Below are 21,482 nucleotides of genomic sequence, written 5' to 3'. Positions count from 1 at the left end.
TTTGTTTTCTATGGTTTTCCTGAAAATACCGACGCTAGGATGACCTTAAGGGGGTCTTCTACTCGCGAGGCCTAAAATTGAGCACTTTTTGGAAATAAATTTCAAAGCGTCTACTCAATGGATTTAGAAACTTTTTTTTTATTTTGAAGATACATGTTTCTACTTTTCAATTTTACTTTTGAAGACGAAAAGAAAGCGACCTTGAAACTTCATTGATAACATTGATGTTGAAACTGCATGGGTCCCGCTAAAGTAAAGTTGCGGCAAATTGGGTAATCTGTAATCAGAAAGCTCATATTTTTCATAATCATAGGCACGCAGGCTATATTTAGACGAGAGGGATTTCTTTTATTTTATAATTTGTAAAAGTTAATGTAACGATTTTTGAAAATTTCCAATATTCGCACTATTTTTTGGCCTATTAGGGTCCATAAAAATGGAACAAATTGACATGTTTTTTGAACAATTGGAGAAACAAGTTATTGAAATCACATGACCAGTACTTCTATAAAAAGTCTTACTTGGCCGCTTAAAAAACACTATTTTCGGCAAAACGCGTTTAAAGATGAAGTTCGGTTAAAACTCGATTGTAGTAACTTACTAGATAATCTATTATACCGGGTCCGTAGAGCTCACCTTTCTCATCACGAAAATATTTTTGGCTTTGCACATTTTTGCTCTCTCTGTTGAATTCGGGTTTGTTTTGCCGCGACACCCACTTTGCGTTCAGAACGAATTATACGTTCACTGTCGAGTCGAGTAGCGCATCTTTCAGCTTCAGTCCCCAAGGTAATTCCCATCACTGCCATAGCCTGTAAGATCGATGAAAATCCTTGGGTGAAAATGTTGACTACCAAATAAGTCACAACATTGACCACTTGCCTGCCAGAATTTGTGTATGTGTTTCGTAGATCCTAACATGTGCGAAAGTTTTTGAGGTTACTTTTACTTCAGCCTGACGCCACTTGCACCAACTGTCCTCGCAGGAAGAACACTTTGAGTGTTGGGGATTTTCGTTCGAAGACGAGCAGTGTTCGTCATCCCAGATTGCATTTCGCATATGTTGTACAAAGTTTGAGTTTCTCCGAATCGCCAGCCCATAAAATTTTGTCAGCTGGCCGATTGATTTGTCCGTCAACTTTTCCTTTCCTTTCCCACCAATACCTTTGTTTTCTTTCTGCAGTTATCGTAATCTCGTTCCCATATGCTTCGCAACATGTCCGACGCATTCTTTCTTCCGTACGATAATCTAGTCCCTAAAAAACCAAGAAACCATTCACAGACGCTCACATATACATAAACCGTCAAGAATGGACTGGTGAATCCTTTAAACAATGATTTTTCCATAGACAAGCGCCATCATAGTGCGTCACGCTTAATATCTCAGAAACGGCCGGAGATGGGTACCTTTCGGTTCCCAGAAAATTGTCAACGAATATGATTTTCACCAAATCCTTTTTTGGCGTATTCTCAGATACATATAGATTGAAATTAAAAAAAGGAAAAAAAAATCGATTTTTTGAATCCATAAGAGTAGAACACCCCCTTATGGGATGAGCTTAATTTGAATTAATTTTCGGGAATCTGCTTTTCGTTAACAAGGAATTTGCCTAAATCAGTGAAAGGCAAAGAATAGCAGTTTAAAGGAAGACTTGGGCCGAATGGACGTCTACTGACTGGCTAGAATTTTATTTGTCTGGCAAAATTATACCTAGATTTCTTTTTTTCTCAATTAAGCAACAAATAAGGAGTCACACAAAGTAGTAATATGGGTACATTTCATGCTGTTCTTCGAGGATGCCGAATTGATATGTGGTGTTGGGCCAGAAAAATTACTTCATGACATCAAACAGAACTCCTATTGGTACAGTTAGTGAAAGTAAATTAAAAATTCATTGAGTTGTTCAAATTACTTGTTGATAATATAACAAGTATTCAGTTTAATGTTTGAAACAAATAAACACATAAGTGCAGCAAATCGAGAATAAAATTTGATATCTTATTCGGTTTTCACAAAATCAAATCAAATTAACACGATTGTATATTTACACTACAGAAAATGCTTTCTGAGTTTATATCGCTAACAGATCGGCTATAGCAAAACCGTTCAGGTTGACCAATAGGAACAACCAAAAAAATAATCACCATGGACTGTTTGTAGTAGAAAATGGACTCCCTGAAGATTAGTAGAGAAAAAATAGTGATTGCATTCAAGGATTGTGTGATTTGTCCAACTATTCGCCAAATCCTAAATACAAACCGCGTTAAAAAATTAATTGTAGAGCTGTTTTAAAAACAGCAAAATTCGTTTTGGAGGCAGTCAGTGTTGCAAACTACACCGTTCATGGTGCCATTGATCACGAATGGTTTACTACGTTTGCCACAAGTGCATATGGCCTGCCAAATCAGGCAATTCGAAGCGAATTTCGACAGTTTCTTCCGTTTCGTCCTTGCTTCTTGTCGCACTTGAGTACTATGGCTCTAATTTTCATAACTTTCCCTACCCAGTAATCTCTAGCTAATTGAATGTCGTTAAAATGTAAAAGAGAAAATATGACTGACATAGTCGAAATAAAAAAGGAAAAAAAGATAACTTCTAACATGTACCACGATAGTAGTGTTACATCGGAAATAATTGGTTCAAAGAAGATGATCGTTCTTATCAGAAGAAGATATCGAAATATCTTATTTTGCAGGCAAACTGCACCTGGGGAAAGCGAAATAATAATTTTCGTCACAGAAACTGCCACCAAGCGTAAAATTCACACAAAAAATAATGAAATTTAAACGAATGTAAACATACGAATGTAAACATACAAAGATTGAATCAAAACTTTGATTGAAAATTACGTTAAAATCAATGCACTCAAGTAGAGCATCAAAAAGCATAGAATTTTACACTTTCCTTCGTGTAATATTACATGTCATTAATTTTACAGCAATGAGCGTGTAAAAAATACATTGAAGTGCATTGGTTTTCCGTTTGAAGAAACTGTAATTTTCAATCCACGTGTAGAATTATAATAGAATTTGTTGAAGAAAGCACGACAAGTCGTGTGTTTTTTTGTTGGAACTTAATTTTACATTTATATTCATGCTCCAAATATGGGCATGAAAATAAATTTAAAATTGCAAAATATTTTTTTCTGTGTTTACAAAACGGAATATCTTTTGCCAGTAATGAAGAAGTCAATATGTGCTGGAGTGGCGTTGTCATCTAGGAAAGAAATCCACCAACTGGCTCTGAATTTCGTCCGATCGAGTTCTATTGGACCATAATGAAGCGAGAACTTGGGAAGCCCAAAGAGTATTTTAGTGTGACACTTATTATTCATTATAGAGGAGTTTTCTATCTAGACCACTATCGCAAACAAGAAAAACAATCAAGAGACGCAAACTTTGGTTTGCCTGTGAAATAAGAATTATTTTGATTTATTCTAAAAACAGTATGAAACGATTTTTGCCATTTTGTAGTTGCTCGGAAGTTATTTGATTGAACATTTTATTAATAATGTCAATCGTCGTCCTTTTCAAATACAATAAACAAGTATTAAAATGAGTTGCTGGAAATATCGTACAGATCACGAGCCACCATTCCATGTCGTTATTGCATAAAATCAAGGATCCCGAACTGGGTAATTCAATCAATAAATCATTAAAATTGCCTAACCTTTCAATCACTGAATAGCAATGCAAATTAACTGCAACCTAAGAAAGAAGCACGGTAGGCAGAAAACTGTACAAACTCCAACGATATACTTACTGGTCCACGATCCAACATGATTGCAGTTTTGCAACGATGGCGTGCAGGTTTGCCAACTGGCTAAGGTGCAGCTTAAGCTTAAGTAGAACCGCTTCTTTTTTCCGTAGGTTGGTACAGGTTGTAGCACGGGCTTAGTCTACGGGAAGAAACTGCATTTGGTTGAAGTAACACCTCAGATCACGCAGCAAATTGAGCACATTTAATTTCTTCTTGTTTTTCTTTTATTTGTGTGAACTTCTTATCTTCTATTCTTTTCGACGTTGACTGCGCTGGGGGAAAAAACTTCTTGTGTAACCCACTCCGGTGCGATTTCACCCACTACGGTTGCACTTTACGCTTTTGCACTGCTACCAACGATTCAACTTCGAGCGGTAATATTTCCTTGCCACACTGAACAAAAATTTCCTACTTATCAAACACTTTTTTTGATTGCACATACACACGCTGGAGAAATAGAGAGCAGGGAGGATTTGAATTACTTTAGATGCAATTATTGCTCGCTTTCTCAGTCTTCTACACTAGTTTCAACAACGGTGCTTTTAGGCCTTTTTACTTTTTTCTATTCTTTTCCTACCACACTCGTCTTCGTTCTGCTTTTACCTGCTGCAGAGGTTAATTGATTGGCTTGTTTTATTCTGGTGAGATGTGAACAAAAAAAACCAAAAAAACCCTCTAACCACGACCAGGACCGGCGAATAACGTGGGTAGTATGGGTAGTACTACCCACTCTAAAATATGCGAGTGGGTAATTACTAACTAAAACTTTAGAACAAACTTAAAATTTGAAATCTGCCAAACATATAACTCACAAACACAATACTCGCGTCTAAAATCCTATTTTATTTGCACTATTTCATTTGCACAAACGCACCGTGAGTGATTTTATGTGACTGTAATGCAAGCGTATGCATTGCAAAAATGCAGGAAATCTCTAGTAAAGTACCCCTTGCCCTATGCTTATCTTATACTACCCACTTGGGCTAACAGTGAAACACCGGCCCTGACCACGAGACAAAGGCGATTTCAGAACACTATCGGCGGTCACTTTTCCACGGGCGCGATGTTTTTTTTCTTTGAGTAAAGCGAAGCTTTGACCACTGAACGCGATTACCACTTATTCGCTAGAGTCACGTTCGACCGTCTCGCGTAGCCGCGTTTATTTCGAGCGCTTCAGAACTAATCCGCCGTACAACAACTCCGAGTGACGGCTTGAGACTGACTGTTGGCTAAAGGAAAACCCTCGACGGGTGTCTGTCGATACGTGAGTGCTGTGTTGCCTCGGTTTAGCGCTGTTGGCTCACTCGCTCACTCTCGCGTTGCTGCTGCGGATGTTGGGTTGGGTGGTAGTCACCTAGTCACTACTACCAAACACACAATGCTAATGCTGCTGGGTGGTTCCGGTCGCGGGGGGACCGCTGTTGCATCGGTCGTGGCCGAACCGGTTTACGCTCCACTGTTCTTCGGGGCACACGTGCTAGCTGTGTCTGGAACATGAGACGTACATATTCTAGCTAATTTCTGTCCAAAACAAGGTTGGTAAGCACGGGGGAGCATGAAACGAGAAAGAGAGAAAGAAAACAACTTGGTGAGGTGCATTGCATTTGGTAAAAGGAATGAGGGTGCATTTCGATTGAAATGTGCATTTCGGTGAGCGAACGATCGAACGAAGTAGGGTGTGCGATACACGAGCCAGAGTTCGTTCAGTTCCTGGTTCTACGCCAGTAGTGGAGTGATAAAAATCAGCTGCTACATGCCAGCGCGTTTGCTTTGTTTGTTTTGGTGCTGGTCTTTCACTATGCGCTTATACATTTTATACTCGGGACAGATAGCAGGGAATATTCTATTCGGGAGAATTTTGGAGTGAATGGGAATCCACTGATAACATGTTATTTTCAGACCGTTAATTTGAGCAGTGCAGGCATCTGCTGAAGGTTGAGCTAGTCCGTGAAGTTTGAACTGAAAAATTGAAAAATGTTTGCGTTTTGTGACACAGTTATGAAGCATAGTACCTTTATTAGTTAGATATAGTAGTTCGATTAGACTAGAGGCGTCGATGATTTTGTCCATTACTTTTCTCATAAAGAGTGGAGAGTCGTTGTTGAAAACGACCAGAGGGGAAAATGTTTCTGATGTTGGGTGGATGCAAAACACATTTGGCATTTTGAAAATTAAAAAAATAACTGGATGCATTTGAATGGCTGTCTCAGTGAACAAAAAAGCAAAACGAATGTTTTTTACTGCCCAGGGGGGGGGGGGGGGGGTCAGTAAAAAACATTCGTTTTATTTTTTTTGTTGACTGAGACAGCCGTTCAAATGCATCCAGATAAAACCATCCTAGTCGTCATAAACATAAACTTAAAATAATAACAAATAATTGCTATGACCTTAATACGTAAAGCAATTACTGAAATTTTGTAAAATTGTGGATTAAAATGTAATTTTAGAATCTTCACTGATAGTGACTATGAGGAACGATATTCAAGTCGCATTGACTTGACATTACTGTTGACAACGAGCCTTTCGAATCAATTTTGGAAGCATTACAATGGCATGGAGTACCTTAATATTTCACGAACTGGATGCAAGCAATACTTAGCAACTGACATCTATGCTCATCGTTAAGACAGGTAGATATAAAGAAGCTTACTGGCTGCGGATGTCCTCAAGGTGGCAAGCTGTCACCACTTTTTAGAACCTCATCGCCGATGGCTAGTGGAGGAAACCTAATGAATTTGGGTTTCCGTTATATGATTTTGCCGAAGATGCTTTTCACGCAACGAAGGATTGGAATAAGAGCTCATCCGTTTTTTCTATTTTAAATTTTAAATTATTGGCACCGATCAAGTAAGGCAAGTTGGGGTACTTCTTGACTCAAAACTTAATTAGTCAGTTCACGTCGATTTCAGAATCAAGAAAGCTGACATGGCCTTAGGCCAATGAAGACAGCCCGTTGGCAAATCTTGGGGACTCAAATCCAAGCACAAAAATGGTTAGACCAATACTGCCATACGGGTGTCTTGTGTGATGACACAAGGGAGAAGTCACGACAATCCAGTAATAGTTAAACCATCTTGAGAGGATGGTTTTGATGGCTATAACTGGTGTGTTCACGACACTGCTGCTCTAGATGTATTCTTGAACATAAAATCATTAGATGTCTTTTTTAAACAAGAAGCATTTTCTCGTTCATAGCGTCTTATGGTAAACGGGCTCTGGATCAGTAACCCAATAGATCGTTCAACTAGCCTCACAAGACTATGGTCGCAAATGGGAACTTTGGATTAATATGTACTGGCTCCCAGTGACCTTACACTTACATGTAGTTTTCCTTTTAAATCTTTCAATGTGAGAATTTTTCCTCGCGAGATATGTCTTGTTACCTGTAGCGTGTAAGTAGCGGTAAGTTGGGGTTAGCCCACTACTCGGGTTCTTGTTTGCCCGGCGGAACTTTCTTTTCGGGGCGGCCTAGGTGCCTCTACAGAATTTCGGATTTTCGTAACAAGGAAAGGTAAACAAACAAAATCAATTACAATTTACCGACTTTACTCCCCCGCTACTCTCCACTGCTGGTCGTTTTGTAGATTCGCTGCTGCTGGCGATGGCGGGAAGGAGGAACCGGCCGGGACTACAACGGCCGAGTTCTCCCGGAATGTCGTTGGCTGCTCCGGCAGCGGTCCTTGGCGTTTAGCTAGGAAGGTGAGCTTGGCTCCTTTGTTGGAACCTCCCTAGCGACGGTGGTGACCTTCCGGGATTCTTTGCTCCCCGCAAAGAATCCCGGAAGACACAGCAGTGTTTTTCCCAGGCGAAGCCGTTGCTCGACCTGCTTCCCTTGGCTTTTAGCTGTAGAGGAGAGCAACGCTCGTTCGGCTTATCCTCTACAGCGAGAGGGGCGGGCGCTTAGGATCCTTTGCGATTAGCCGGGGAAGCGAAAACTCCTCTACAATTAGCTTCCCCCGACGGCGATCCTTCACCACTAAATTCACTGGTGCCCGAACCACAGGCCGGCACTTTTGACGGATTTAATTTGCCGTCACACGTGCGCACTGGAACGTTTTCTAGTGGCGGAAAACTCCCGAGAAACTTTTGAACGGACGTCAGTCTATCGCCGTGGTTCGTCTCTTTCTAATTAAAACTCGATGGCCGCCTGTCAGTCGGCAGCATAATCCATACACCTCTTTTTTGTAGCAATCGGAGAATTGTAGCCTATCTAACTCTATGTTACTTATACACAAATTTTAAACAAAATTTTATACACGTATCTGTACGCACATAACCGTTCACAAACGCGAAAATGAACAAAAAATTACAACTTTAACGTGAACGGTACCAAACAGCGGTGAGCATAATTTTATGTAAACGAATTCACTCTGCGGAGTGTATAGTCAAAAATAGGTATATTTCCACCCAGTGCTAGATTGTTACCCTGGCGGGTTACAAGCGAACACATGAAAAATATGTAGTTTAATACACTGACGGTTCTTTGTTGTAGAGCCGATCTGGTTTTGGTATCTACTATCGCGAAATGAGGTTTGACTAATTCCATTCGCTTGGTAGATACTGTGCCGTATTCCAGAAATCTTCATTCTGTACTCAGTGCGGCGTACAATCGGAACTTCGATAGGGAAAATTAGTAATCGTAAGTCGAACTCAATCCAAAGAACTTAGAATTTCAAATGTTACCATTTTGATTTAACTCTCGATTCTTCTGTTACTTCTTGTCTCCCTCTATTACGTCGCCGTTTAGCTCTCGTCCCCGTGAGCCGTTTAGATGCTGATTCCTTGAGCCATTTAGCTTATATTTCCGTGCGTCATTCAGCTTCCGGCCTTATCACGATCTACTTGGATAGTCCCCAACGGCGAACTCACGCTATTCCGACCGATAGTGCCCCAACGGAAGAATTTCCCTCGACACCGATACCCGCTTCCTTGAACCACCTAGTTCCCAGCTTTATCGAGATCAACTCGGATATTATACTACTACGACTGAGACGGAATTTCTTTCGTTACCGGTGTTTGATTCGTGAGCCAATTAGCTCCCCTTTTCGTCACGATTCCGACGGGTAGTCTGCGGTGGCGAATCTACCCTACCGTAAATTCCTCGTTGGTATATTGAACCCGATATCGATGTACGTTTCTGTGAGCCATTTTGCTCCCCGCTTCGTCTATTCGGTCTAGTCCTCGGCGGTGGACCTAGCCTATTCAACGGGCCAACCAGTAGATACTGAGCTCTATCCTGCGATTCCGGGTGGAGCGTAGCTTCCGCTTCACTGGCGCCCCAACGACCCACTGCGGTCTACTCGGTATTCTCCCCAGCGGTGAATCTAGGCTACTAACAAGCTACCCGGTAGGGTGTCGAAGTCGGTCCGGCGATTACAGTGAAGCCTGACGTCCGGTTCGCTGGCGCCCGGATGACCCGAACCCGGTGCTATGTCGCGTACTATTCCACTGGTCCCCGGCAATGGACCCAGTTTACACTGTCGGAGAGTTCTCCGGCGGAGGCGGAATTTCTCCCGAAATCCGATTTGTGGCACCACTTCCTTTGCAGCTCAGAGAGTATACTCGTAAACACTTTGTTGACAGCGTCACAGATATGCTCGTCGCGGCACATCTCTTCTACGATATTGTCCACTGTCACACATACCCCTTCGGGCTTTTTCGAATCTAGGGCATTCCGTAAGCATCCGTGCCCGAAAAAAACTGCGTCAAACGGAAGTTCACCTCTCAATGTTTCCAAGCGTTCTCCCACTCTTGCTGTCACTTAGCCAACGAGTCCGCTCGGACCAGTCGCCTTGCATTACGTGAATTTCTCCGCTGGTAACCTTGCACGTCCTCAGCCAGAGTGATGAAGATGGGGATCATCCCGGAAATTACGTATACCAACTCTGACGATATCGTTCCGTACGCACTCGCGACACGAACAGCCATTATGCGAAACGCTTGTCAACTTCGTCCGGCTCTGCTTCGAGTTAAGCGCAGCAGCCCAGGCCGGTACACCATGGTTCAGTATTGAGGGTGAGACATCTGCCAGGAGACGTCTCGTCCTGCCTCTTGCTCTTCCGTGATTCGGCATGATACTTGCCAATGCGTTAGTTGTCCTCGCAGTCTTCTCACATACATAGTCGACATGTCCGTTATAATTTAAGCGATCTGGTTGACGACACCCAGGTGCTTCAGTGCACGCATCGATGGAATGGATTTTCCCTCGACGCTGATCTCGGCACGCAGGATTTTTTACGGTTTCTGACCAGCACTACCTCAGTCTTGTGGTGAGCCAGGTGCAACTTGATATTAGCCATCCAGGTTTCCACGATGCCTATTGTCTCTGCCGTCAACATCTCCATCTCCTCAAGGATCTCGCCTGTTATCGTCAGAACAACATCACCTGTAAAGCCGACGATCTCTACTCCCCTGGGCAGTTCCAGTGTTAACACTCCATTGTACATTATATTCCAGAGTTTTGGACCGAGTATGGAGCTCTGAGGTACTCCCGCCGTGATCCTAATCGACCGTTGCCCTATATTCGTTTCGTAGACCAGTACTCACTTCTGGAAGTAACTTTTCAGAACCTTGCACAGATAGTACGGAACCCGCATTCTGTGCAGCGCTACGGCTCCCCCCCCCAGCTGGCCTTGTAGAACGCGTTCTTCACGTCTATCGTTACCACGGCGCAGTAGCGCCTTCTCTTTTACCTCAGTGCTTTCTCCGCGCTCACGATGACTGTGCGGATGGCGTCCACCGTTGATATCCCTTTCCGGACTCCGAACTGCCTCTGCGCTAGTTTCAGCGTAGGTCGTCAGCCTGTTGAGATGACGCTTTGCAGGAGTTTACCCAAAGTATCCAGCAGGCATATAGACCGTTCACCTGGTGGTTTCTCTGGTTTTGGCAGCAATACCAGCTTAAGTGTCTTCCATCTATCCGGGAAGAAGCCATCGTACAGGCACTTCCGTAGGACTACCCTGTCTTCAGTGTCACGTTGGGGATACCATCCGGTCCGAGAGTTTTCTTCGTTATCAGCGCTTTTGCCACTATAAGGAGCTCGTCGTTGGAAACGCGATTGCTACCAGAGTTTCCACAGTATGCATCAACGTACGGTGTATGCGGCCATACCGTTGGATCGTGCTTCGGGAAAAGGCCCTTCACGATAATTTGTCGACGCACATTTCGACTGGCATCATTGGATCCTTGATAATGACCATAACGACACGGTAAGCATTGCCCCAGGGGTTAGCGTATACTTCTCTGCACAGCTCCTTGTAGTAGGTAGACTTGCTTAGCACTATCTCGCGGTTAAAAGCGGTCTTGGCTGCCCGGAATGTTACCTTACACTCTTCTCTAACCGCCTTAGATCTTGCTCTCTGAACTCGTCTTCTGACTTTTAGGCAGGTAGCATGGAGGATGCTGAGCCTATCGCTCCACCAGTATGCTGAACGCCGGTAGTTCCTCGACTCCATTTCCCATTGTTACATCACATGCCCTCTCTACTGTTTCCTACAGCTCATCGACACTCGGAATTGGAATGACGCTGTCAGCACGAAGTGCTTCCACAACAAGGTCCTTGTTGAAGTCCTTTATTTTCTACTTCCGCTCGCCAGTCCTCACTCTCGGTGTTACCGTACAATTTCGCCGACCAACGGTGTACTGGATCGCTTGGTGGTCACTATGTGTGTACTGCTCACTAACTCGCCAATTCATGTTATCCATCAGCGAAGGGCTGTAGAATGTTATGTCAATGATGGATTCTTGTGGTAGCGGAACCTTCGTTGCACAGTCTCACATCCAGTTTCGTCAAGGCTTCCAACAAGCTGTAATCTCCTACGTTGGTCAGCCTGCTACCCCACTCCGCGGCTCAAGCATTAAAGTCTCCTCCTATAACAACCAGCGTTCGTCCGACTAACGAATCGGTTAGTGCGTCGAGCATACAATTGTACTGCTCTGGTGTCAATCTCGGGGGAGCATAGCAGCTACAGACGAATACGCTGTTGATCTTGGCGATCATGAAGCCTTCGTGTGGGTTATCCACCACCTCTAGGACAGGTAAACCGCCCATTAATTGTATTGCAGCCATCCCTTCACTATCCACCACTCAGTTACCGTTAGCGGGAGGAACACGATACGGCTCTGCAATAATTACAACGTCGCACTTCGTTTCTTTTGTCGACTGCCACAACTGTTGCTGTGCAATGTCGCAATGATTGAGATTAAGCGGGATTATCTCCATCATAATTGGCACGCTTTAGCCTTTATGTACACAGGGCATTTGAAGCCTCCCGTCATGTGGTCGTTTCCATCCGGTTTGCAGTTCATGCACCTCGGTTGCTTCGTGCAGTCTCTAGCAACGTGCCCCTTTTCTCCGCATTTTCTACCTAATGCCGACCTGTCCGGGCCCTTGCAGTTCCTTATAGGTGTCCGAGGTCTGCTGGGAAACTCGCGGAGTGACTCTCAGCGAGCACACCGACCATCCGACTTTTATCTTACCGGATTCCGCCAGCTTGTTGGCAGCAACCACCGGTAGTCGAATCGCCGCCATTTGAGTTCCTCCATACGATTTCCAAATCCGGATAGTCGCCGGTACATTCAGTTTGCTCGATCAGTGCACCCTTCAGTTCTTCAACGGTCGTTATCTCATCTAGACCCTTACACTCAACTACGGCTTCCTGTGACAGGGCTCTCAAGTTCGCTTCGCACCCCAATGATTTAGCAACGAGCTCGCGGTAGGTCGAGCTCTTGATGCCTCGCCTCGAAGAACATCTCGCCCTTCTGAGTGCGCCTCGTTCTAACAACTTTCTCTCCCAACTCCTTTAGCTATGGGTCCTATCTCACTTTCTTTAGAAGAGCTGCGTAGAACGTCGTATCGTTCACTTCGCCGATCAGTGCATCTCCTTTTGGCGCCATCTGACGAGCCGAAGGTTTTCCTTATTCTTCTGATAATTCTCCTTCCGACCTGCAGCGGTACTCCAGTTTTTCCCTGTTGGGTGTCGTCTTTTTCTTCGGCAACAGCCACAGCATCCTCGAGCGTCTTACGTCTCCTGGCGAGGATCTTGTCCTCTTTGGAGTCACGGAAACTGGTGTGTTCTCCACACCAATCTGTTTCTCCTTACCCTGCTTCGAAGGGACTAAGAAAATAGTAACCTTAGCCGACGCCAAAGCTCGCTCAGTTACATCAGCCCTACGCGTCGCCGTGTCATACTCATTCACGGCAGAAAGTAGCGCTTTTCGGGTTCTGATGACCATCTCTTTAATGTTCTTATAGACATTGTTTTTCGCATCCACAAACTTGTGAAGCTCCTCCACCAAGTGCTTCGCTGCCACTACTTTTGACTTCTGTGGGGTGTAATTCGTCCTGTTCTGCTCTGGCTGTTGATGCTGCCGCTGCTGTTATTTCTCCACCTCTTGCTCTTGCTGAATGAGTTCAGCTGCTGCAGGCAGTAGTGACCTCAATATCAATAACCTACCTCTGGATAACGGATTCGCCGTGCCTGCTCCATATATGTTGTGTGTGTATATATTTTTTTCCTTTTTATTTTTTGAGAGCAGTAAAAAAATTTTTAAGAAATCCCTGAGACAGGGAAAATGTACAAAACCCTAATGTCTCAGGGAACGGTTTGGGCTGTCATCACCCGACCCGCTAAAAAACCACTGCTCTTGCCCAGAACCTGATTCCTTCCTGGCACTACCTTACGGTATTACTTCGGGGAGGGGTTTTCATGTGCATAGCACACACTCTAATTCAACTACTTACTAGTTCGTTTCTTCCGCAGAGTTACAGCGCCACTCCTCGACACACCACCAATTCTCCACCATCCACACAGACTGGCAATTTCTGCATGGCAGTCGGAAAGCTGGCTGTGAGTCTCCTCCCCTACGAAGACAATCTGGGCGGCAAAATTCAGATTGTCTAGTTCACCGAGCCCTTGGACTCCCTTATGCCATTCAGTATCACGACTCGGCTCCCTTGTGCCAGTCCCTTGTCGTACAATTCAGCGCCCTTTACTCGTTGAGCTCCCGACTTGTTCGCGAACTACTCGGTCTAGTCCCCAACAATCGATCTAGCCTGTTCTCCTGAAACCAGCGGTAGATTTCTCCTGATACCGATGTTCGTTTGTGTGAGCCATTTAGCTCTCCGCGTCGTCACGATCTACTCGATCTAGTCCCCGGCGGTATATCTGGCCTACTCAACGGCGCATCCAGTAGGTGCTGAGGTCTATCCGGCGATTCCGGGTGGAGCGTAACTTCCGGTTCACCAGCGCCCCAACGACCCACTGCTAGCTGTGTGACGCGGTCTACTCGGTGTAATCCCCGGCGGTGGATCTAGCCTACTCACGAGCTACCCGGTAGGATGTCGAAATCGGTTCGACGATTCCGGTGAAGCTTGACGTCCGGTTCACAGGCGCCCCAACGACCCAAACTCGGTACTACTCAACTGATTCCCGACGGTGGACCTAGTCTACACAGTCGGAGAGTTCCCCGGCGGCGGAATTTCTCTCGAAACCCGATTTGTGGCTTCTTGTTGTGCTTTTTTTTTACAATGGAGAAGACGTTTACGTACTAACCCAGTGCTATTAGTAGGTGTCCAAGCTACCACACGGGGTGCACTGGGGGCGTGTCGGGCTCGAATGGTGACGCTGCCATTAATACCGACTATACTCCATTGGGCTCCGCCATCTTTCCTCCCAGCAACTACCTCTCGGTATTACTTCTGGGGGGATGGCTGTACTCATTCACTCTCACTCACGCGTTCATACGTCCTGTATGAGGCTTACTTGGGTGCTCTCTCTATCGCACCTTGATTCACTCTCAAACACTCCCACATGAGGCTGACTTTTGTGCTCACCTTTTTCGTTCCTCGCGAGGCTGACTTGTGTGCTCACCTTACTCATTCCTTGCTAGGCTGACTTTTGTGCTAGCCTCTACCATACCATGTGAGGCTGACTTTTGTGCTCCCCTTAACATGCCGTGTGAGACTGACTTGGATGCTCACCCTTTCACTCCTCTGCCACGCCATGAGGCATCGATAGCTAAGTCCCAACATACTACGCTACGACCCTCCCGTCTTGGCATGAGGCAGTCCACTTATACGCCTATACACTCACTCTTCTGTCTTGCTTCGGGGTGGCTGAGTTTACCCCTTACGCGGTTGCCAGTCGCTGCGCCAAACCTGCCTCGGCATGAACAGATCATTCACTCCATTTTTTGCGCTTGGCCTTTTTCGCTCCAGCTAACCAATCACTAGTTAGCCGTGCCCGTCGTCTGTTGCTCGGTTCGCCAGATTACCTGTAGCATACTGGCAATCTGGATGGTAGCAGCCGAGATTGCGTTCCACTTCTCCACCGATTGACACATCCGCTGAATAAGGGTATCAGGGGTTGTGTCCCAGCCACAGACGTCAAGCATTGCTCTTCTTTCGACGTCGAACCGATGACATACGAACAGTATGTGTTCGGCAGTTTCGTCTACACCTGGGCAGTCCGGGCAGACTGGGACCTCCGCGTGCCCGAACCTGTGGAGGTACTGTCGGAAACAGCCATGGCCTGACAGGAATTGTGTCAGGTGGAAGTGAACTTCCCCATAGGGTCTTGCCACCCAGCTCGATATGCTAGGTATCAGCCGGTGGGTCCTCCTACCTTTCGAGGAGTTGTCCCACTCACGCTGCCATCTGGCGACCGAGGTCACCCTGGTGCGCTCGCGGGCTCCCCTATTTCCACTCCTCATCTTCCCGAATGACCAGCCCGACTGGCATCATGCTCGCTATCACGCAGGATGCATCGTGTGATACCGTGCGGTAGGCAGATATCACTCTGAGGCAGATATCACTCTGAGGCACATCACGCGGTAGGTGCTCTCCAGTTTCTGTAGCTAACTGGTTACCCTCAGTGCTCTTGACCATGACGGGCCGCCGTATCTGAGGATAGATACGGCAACGCCTGCCAGTAACCTACGTCTACTGGCGCACACCTTTGAGCTGTTGGACATCATTCTCGATAGAGCCGCAACAGCAGTCGACGCTCTCTTGCATGTATAGTCGACATGGCTGCCGAAGGTCAGCTTGTCGTCTATAATGACTCCGAGAGACTTCAGACTTCGCTGTGAAGTGATCGCGACTTCTCCCACATGGATAACTGCATGTTGTGCCGACTTGCGGTTGTTGACGATAACTACCTCCGTCTTATGATGAGCGAGCTCCAGGCCATTCCTCCACCGTGTTGATCGCGTGTTCTGCGGTTAGTTCTACCTCAGGAAGCCGTCATACATGAGGTTCCATAGCACCGGGCCTAGGATCGAGCCCTGTGGGACTCCGGCGGTAATCGGAACCCTTTTCTGACCGGCATCGGTCTCGTAGAGCAGTACGCGGTTCTGGAAGTAGCTTTCCAGGATCCAGTACAGATCCACCGGTAGGCTAATCCGGTGTAACGAGAGCGCGATGGCATCCCAGCTTGCGCTGTTGAATGCGTTCTTCACGTCAAGTGTCACTAACGCACAGTATCGAATGTCTCGCCTTTTCCGTTGGATCGCTATCTCGGCAGTCTTTATCACTGAGTTGATAGCGTCCACTGTGGACTCACCCTTCCAAAAGCCAAACTGGTTGCTTGACAGGCCGTCCGTACCTTCTGCGTACGGGGTTAGCCTGTTGAGAATAATCCTCTCAAGCAACTTGCCAGTCGTGTCGATCAGACAGATTGGTCTGTACGCCGATGGGTCGGGCTTCGGCAACAGCACCAATTTCTGCATTTTCCATCTATCGGGAAAACGGTGCTCGTCAAGGCATCTCTGCATAGCTATCCTGAACATGGTCGGGTTCGCTATGATCGCTGCCTTGAGAGTGCTGTTTGGAACTCCATCCGGCCCTGGAGCTTTGTTCATTGCTAGGGATTTAGCCACTGCGAGTAGTTCTTCCTTCGTCACCGGAGCCACCATTTCGGCCGTGCCCGCACTGTCAGGTAGAGCAGGTGGGGCTTCTTGTTGTGTGTGTATATATGTATGTATGTGTGTATGTGAAAATAAAATGTCAATGCTTCACAGAGATAGCTGGACCGATTTGCACAAACTTAGTCTGAAGTGAAAGCTACAACTGAATTTTTTTATTGATTGGACTTCTGGTTCCGGAATTACGGGTTGGTGACGGCGGCCATACAGCAAATTCCCATATAAACTGATACCACCATGATATCAAAATGATGCTAAACCTATTGAAATGGATGCAAAATTACTTCAATTTGTCAGTCTAGATTAATAATGACTAACCAAAGTCGCTTTGATCATATTGGTCACCAAAGGAAAATTTCAACATCGAATTTGAATGAATGCTGAAATGTCGAGATTTGATATAAACTTGAAATTTTTTTGCAGATACTGATTTTTTGGACTTTGGCACATTTTTGCCTTTCTCGTATAGAAAGGTTATGCTAACATTTTGAACATGACTAACTTAATTCCGGTCAAAATTTCACTGAGTTAATGCTGTTTAAGCTAATTGAATATTACATATTTTTGTTTCAAGCTGGGGCAGATCCTGAATAAAATTTCCTATTGGGTTTGAAATTTCGATTTAGAAATGAACACATTAAGTAATATGAAATAACCGCATTTATTAAAACGCAGTGAAAAATTTGACTTGAAATGATTTTGAGTTTGAAACTACTTTAAAATTAAAACTAGTTTAAAATTTCTTAACGAATTGAAAATTTTCGGCGGGTTCTCCATGGTCTGCTTCTGTTATTCGTAAATGGAGGTTCGAATATGCAAATATGCGAAACAGTAATAAATTTTATAGACAAAAAACAAAACCTAACCTACTACCGGAGACACTTCACTACCTAATTCAAACTTAAAAGTTTCACAACTCCGCTAAACTTACGTCTGGAGCCTTGAAAAAATATCTCTCAAGTATATAATTATCTTGAACATGTGAAAATGAAAGTCATAGAAGTAATTATCTTAACTCTTTGATTTTCCAAAATCCCCGAAAATGCTTGTCTTACACCATCGTGTCTTGTTTAAATGTGTCGACCTAAAAGTTTTGACTCAGACCCCGTAAAATAATTAAAATTTCTGCATACACTCCAGTAACCCCACAATCGGGTTGCCACTTGAACCTCTTTCTCTCTGGTTACAAAATCGAGGAAAATAATATAAACATAAATTGAGACATTTTCGTAAACATTGCTACACTTGCCACGTACGAACGGGCGCCTCGTTGAGTGCATATTCAAAATATACTGCCGGTACCAGCATGCGACACTTGGTCCGGAATGGTTCCCTACTACATCATGCATACAATATCGCTATAAAATTGAGTAAAGACGAAAGCTAATCAGCGTACGTACCGCTTGCCTCAGAGCCCGGAGTGTCATGCGGCGAATTCCGGACCATCAGCTGGCATACTAATGCGATTGGATAGTAAAACGAATGGCAGCGACACGTGTGTGATCAGAACTTGATTTTATATGGATGCCTGCGGTACGGCTGGAAAATGTTTCACATGTTTGTAGTAGGCGAAAGACAGGGAACGAATACTTTTTTTTGTTTGCCAGTGACAACTTTCCTTCTGGAAAGATTCTTTGTCAAGATTAGGTTACTCATTATAGTAGCAGCAACAACAACAGCCAAGTCTTGTTATAATGAAATTAGCCGCTCGGGACGTATGAAGCAAGTACGTCAGCTCCACCCAGCCACGGCATTTAATCTTATGCTTCTTTGTTTATACACTGTAATGTATACATAACCCACTGCTGGCTGGCTCGGCAAATATTTGATGCCAGTCAAGTCTGTGTGGCCTTTTTTCGGCTGATCCAGCAAGAATATAAAGATAATAGCTATTCTTGATGGGGAAAGTTATTGTTTATTTGAAATATGAAAACTACCCACAATTTTTCTTACTTTCACTTATGCTTCTAAATTACCAAAAATAAGTAACACACAGGGGAAACAAATTTGACGATAGCTCTCTGTCTACCATCTTCTAGACTAACTGAAAAATGACCCTAACCGTCAACGCATACCACTAATCGACTGTTCGGTCGAAAATAATTCTCGTCCGCACAAATTATTATTTACAACCGAGAGCATCATCGCTTCTTCATCGCGTGTTGACCCAGATACCAAACCTTCATTAAGTCTCCATTGAATTTCCCCTTGGAAGCACAGCTGAAAAACTGTGGGGTGAAAGGCGATGAAAAACAGTAAGTCCAATAGATCAACACTGTGGAGAATCCCAAACCCTCCTCATCCGCCAGTCGCTCGATGGAACACGGGAATGCTGCCAATTCGGTGCGGCCACTTGGGTGAACCATGACTCATGGAGCGAGGCAAAATGGTGTTTGGGGTATGATGGGAGCGAAAACATAAAAAAGTACATGTACAACTAGAATGACGAAAATGCTCACGTTTTTTTTTCCAACCAGCCAAGAAAGGAAGAACAGCAGGAGGACAGAGGTGTTGAATTAAAAGCAAAAAATACTACTAATTGGATCATTCTTTTCGTAAATGTCCGCTACACCAAATTCCAAATATTGGCTTTGTTTTCGAGAAGTGTCTATCGGTAAAGTAGGTGCAAGTTTGAGTGCTCGTGAATACCTATCGCTCGTTTTCAAAAACATTGTAGTATGAGGTTAGTTATTTCGTATTGGCGATGAGAAATCTATTTCTCATGAAACCTTTTCCTCCTATGACCCACGAATCTAGGTAACAGAATATCGTGTTGTGTTACTTTTCGCGTAAATCGCATAAAACGGCCCGAAGCCAAACGCTCCAATTGGGCCAACACACGCCGGGTATTATCGAGGGGCTTCACGCAGAAAACTGCGTCGTCCGCACACTTGGGTATGAAAACATAGGTGTCTAACGTGCAAGCATTTCGATGAAACAGTGCAAGCGAACCAACTATCACCCGTGTGGAATAATTGAATGTTGTGTTTATTCTTTTTCGGAGCGTAATCGGATCAAAGTGGATAAACAAAATCAGATTGGAGCTGGATAATTTCAACGGCCGATGCGAATTGAATGAATAGGCGACGCCAGGAATTCAACTAAAGCTGTTTTACCATCGTTGAATAGAAAATTCTTTCCAAAGAACGTCGTAATTGTTTGGTGATTTACCACAAATTGTTTTCCTTGGATTTGTCTACAGACACCCTCGCTGGGGCACTTGAATGTGCGAGAGCAGCTTCGAGCCGGCAAATTAGTCTACGCGGATTAGGTGCTTCCATGTGGGTCTACATATGGCCACCTCTAGCAGCAATAGTTGTACATACTGACACTGTTTGGAAAATAAACGTTGCAGATACATATCACTCTCGCTTCAAACAGACGTAGAAGGAATGAAGCATGAGGTGAAAACAAAAGCAATGTAGGTAAAGCAAACATAAACAAAGCATGTGCAAACGGGGCAAATTCCTTTTGGGGCAAGAGAAAAAGGGAAGCACCAAAAGTCCCCACACGAGTCAGCGATCTATAGCCGCAGGGTTTCTGTTGTTGCACAGGTGATTTTTTCTACGGAACATGGTTTCGGCCGCGAATTGTTTTTTTTTTTTGTTAAAAATATATTGAATCCGAACAAAAAGTAAGTTCTAGAAAAAAAGAAAAGCGGGGCGACTTCACAGAGGAATTCATATTTTTCAGAAAAGTGCATAGTAGTGGAACATGCCGAATCAGAGAACATAATGCATCGCACAATAACTTGTTCGTGTCTTCGTGATGTCCTAGTCTTGATACCGTAACAAAGGATGATTCACGATTCAACGTTCGTATCTATACTGATCAAGTATTTGTTTGTTGTCCCCAGTATTCAAGGTTCAAGAATCGAAATTGTTGGCTTGTATAAAGATAGCATAAGGGTTCTTTCACAGATTACGTGACGTGAAATTTGCTCAAAATTGACTCTCCGATTCCTTAATGTAACAAATTGTCACACATTTAATTATTCCCCCTCCCCCCGAATATATTTTCTTCAGTAAAACATGTTTCGTAATGTTCTGCCTTAATCCCCTTCTCCCATATGTCAATCCATGTCACATTTTGTCGTATCACCTCCCACCTAAAAGTGTAAATTATGAATAGCCATAAGGGTGCGTAGCCTGCTAACTTAGGAAAGTTGGCTAACTAACCTATCCACTTCCAACTCTGTCGAGCATTTACTACATTAAAACCTGTATTAAACCAACGTGGCAATTTATGTGTGGAAGTAGAAGCAGTAGCTAGCTTTGGGTCGAAAATTAGTGCTCTTCTCCTACCAGAACAATCAGGGCAGCAAACTTCAGATTATCTAATTTACTGAGCCTTTCGGCTGTCTTGTACCACTTAGCACAACTTCCTCGTTGAGCTCCCGACTTGAACGCGAACTACTCGCTCTAGCCTCCGACGATGGTCCTAGAATAATTCGACGAAGGATTTCCCGGTAAGAGAAGTTCTCCCTAAACCGAGCCAACCAGCCAGATGCCGAGGTCAGTTCGGCGATTCCAGTCGAGCAGGACGTCCGGTTCGCTAGTCCCCCGCTAGTTCGCGATCGGTGGTGTCTCGACGTGGTCCACCCAGTCTAGTCCCCGGCGGTGAATCTAGCTTACGCTGACGGAGAGTTCCCCGGCGACAGAAGTTCTCCCGATAACGATTCTTCTTTGGTTTTCGATATATTTCTATTGGATCAACCGGTAGAGTGCCGAGGTCAGTCCGACGTTTACAGGTGGAGCGTGGCGTACGGTTCGACCCGACAACCCATACTCGGTGCTTT

General features: G+C 44.6%; 1 protein-coding gene across 14 annotated transcripts in view; it reads right to left on the bottom strand.

Moving 5' to 3' along the window:
- Nucleotides 1–21,482, bottom strand: part of LOC131682154 (dual specificity tyrosine-phosphorylation-regulated kinase 2) — a 382,133-nt gene that overhangs the window by 138,672 nt on the left and 221,979 nt on the right. For 6 of the 14 annotated variants that reach the window (XR_009304031.1, XR_009304030.1, XM_058963403.1 and 3 more), the window contains exons 2-3: nt 4,573–5,281; nt 3,764–4,366 (exon numbers count right to left, since the gene is read on the bottom strand). Coding sequence is in view for 12 of the 14 variants with exons in the window: in XM_058963403.1 (XP_058819386.1) it covers nt 3,764–3,781 (18 nt within the window). In the remaining 2 variants the exon portion in view is untranslated. Of the gene's footprint in view, nt 1–3,763; nt 4,399–4,572; nt 5,282–21,482 lie in introns of those variants that run through there. The other 8 variants (XM_058963409.1, XM_058963404.1, XM_058963412.1 and 5 more) reach the window with 8 other exon arrangements.

The sequence above is a fragment of the Topomyia yanbarensis genome, chromosome 2 (genome assembly GCF_030247195.1).
Source record: "Topomyia yanbarensis strain Yona2022 chromosome 2, ASM3024719v1, whole genome shotgun sequence".
Lineage (NCBI taxonomy): Eukaryota > Metazoa > Arthropoda > Insecta > Diptera > Culicidae > Topomyia > Topomyia yanbarensis.
The sequence above is the reverse complement of the archived record's forward strand: the minus strand, read 5'-3'. Positions and strand labels throughout refer to the sequence as shown.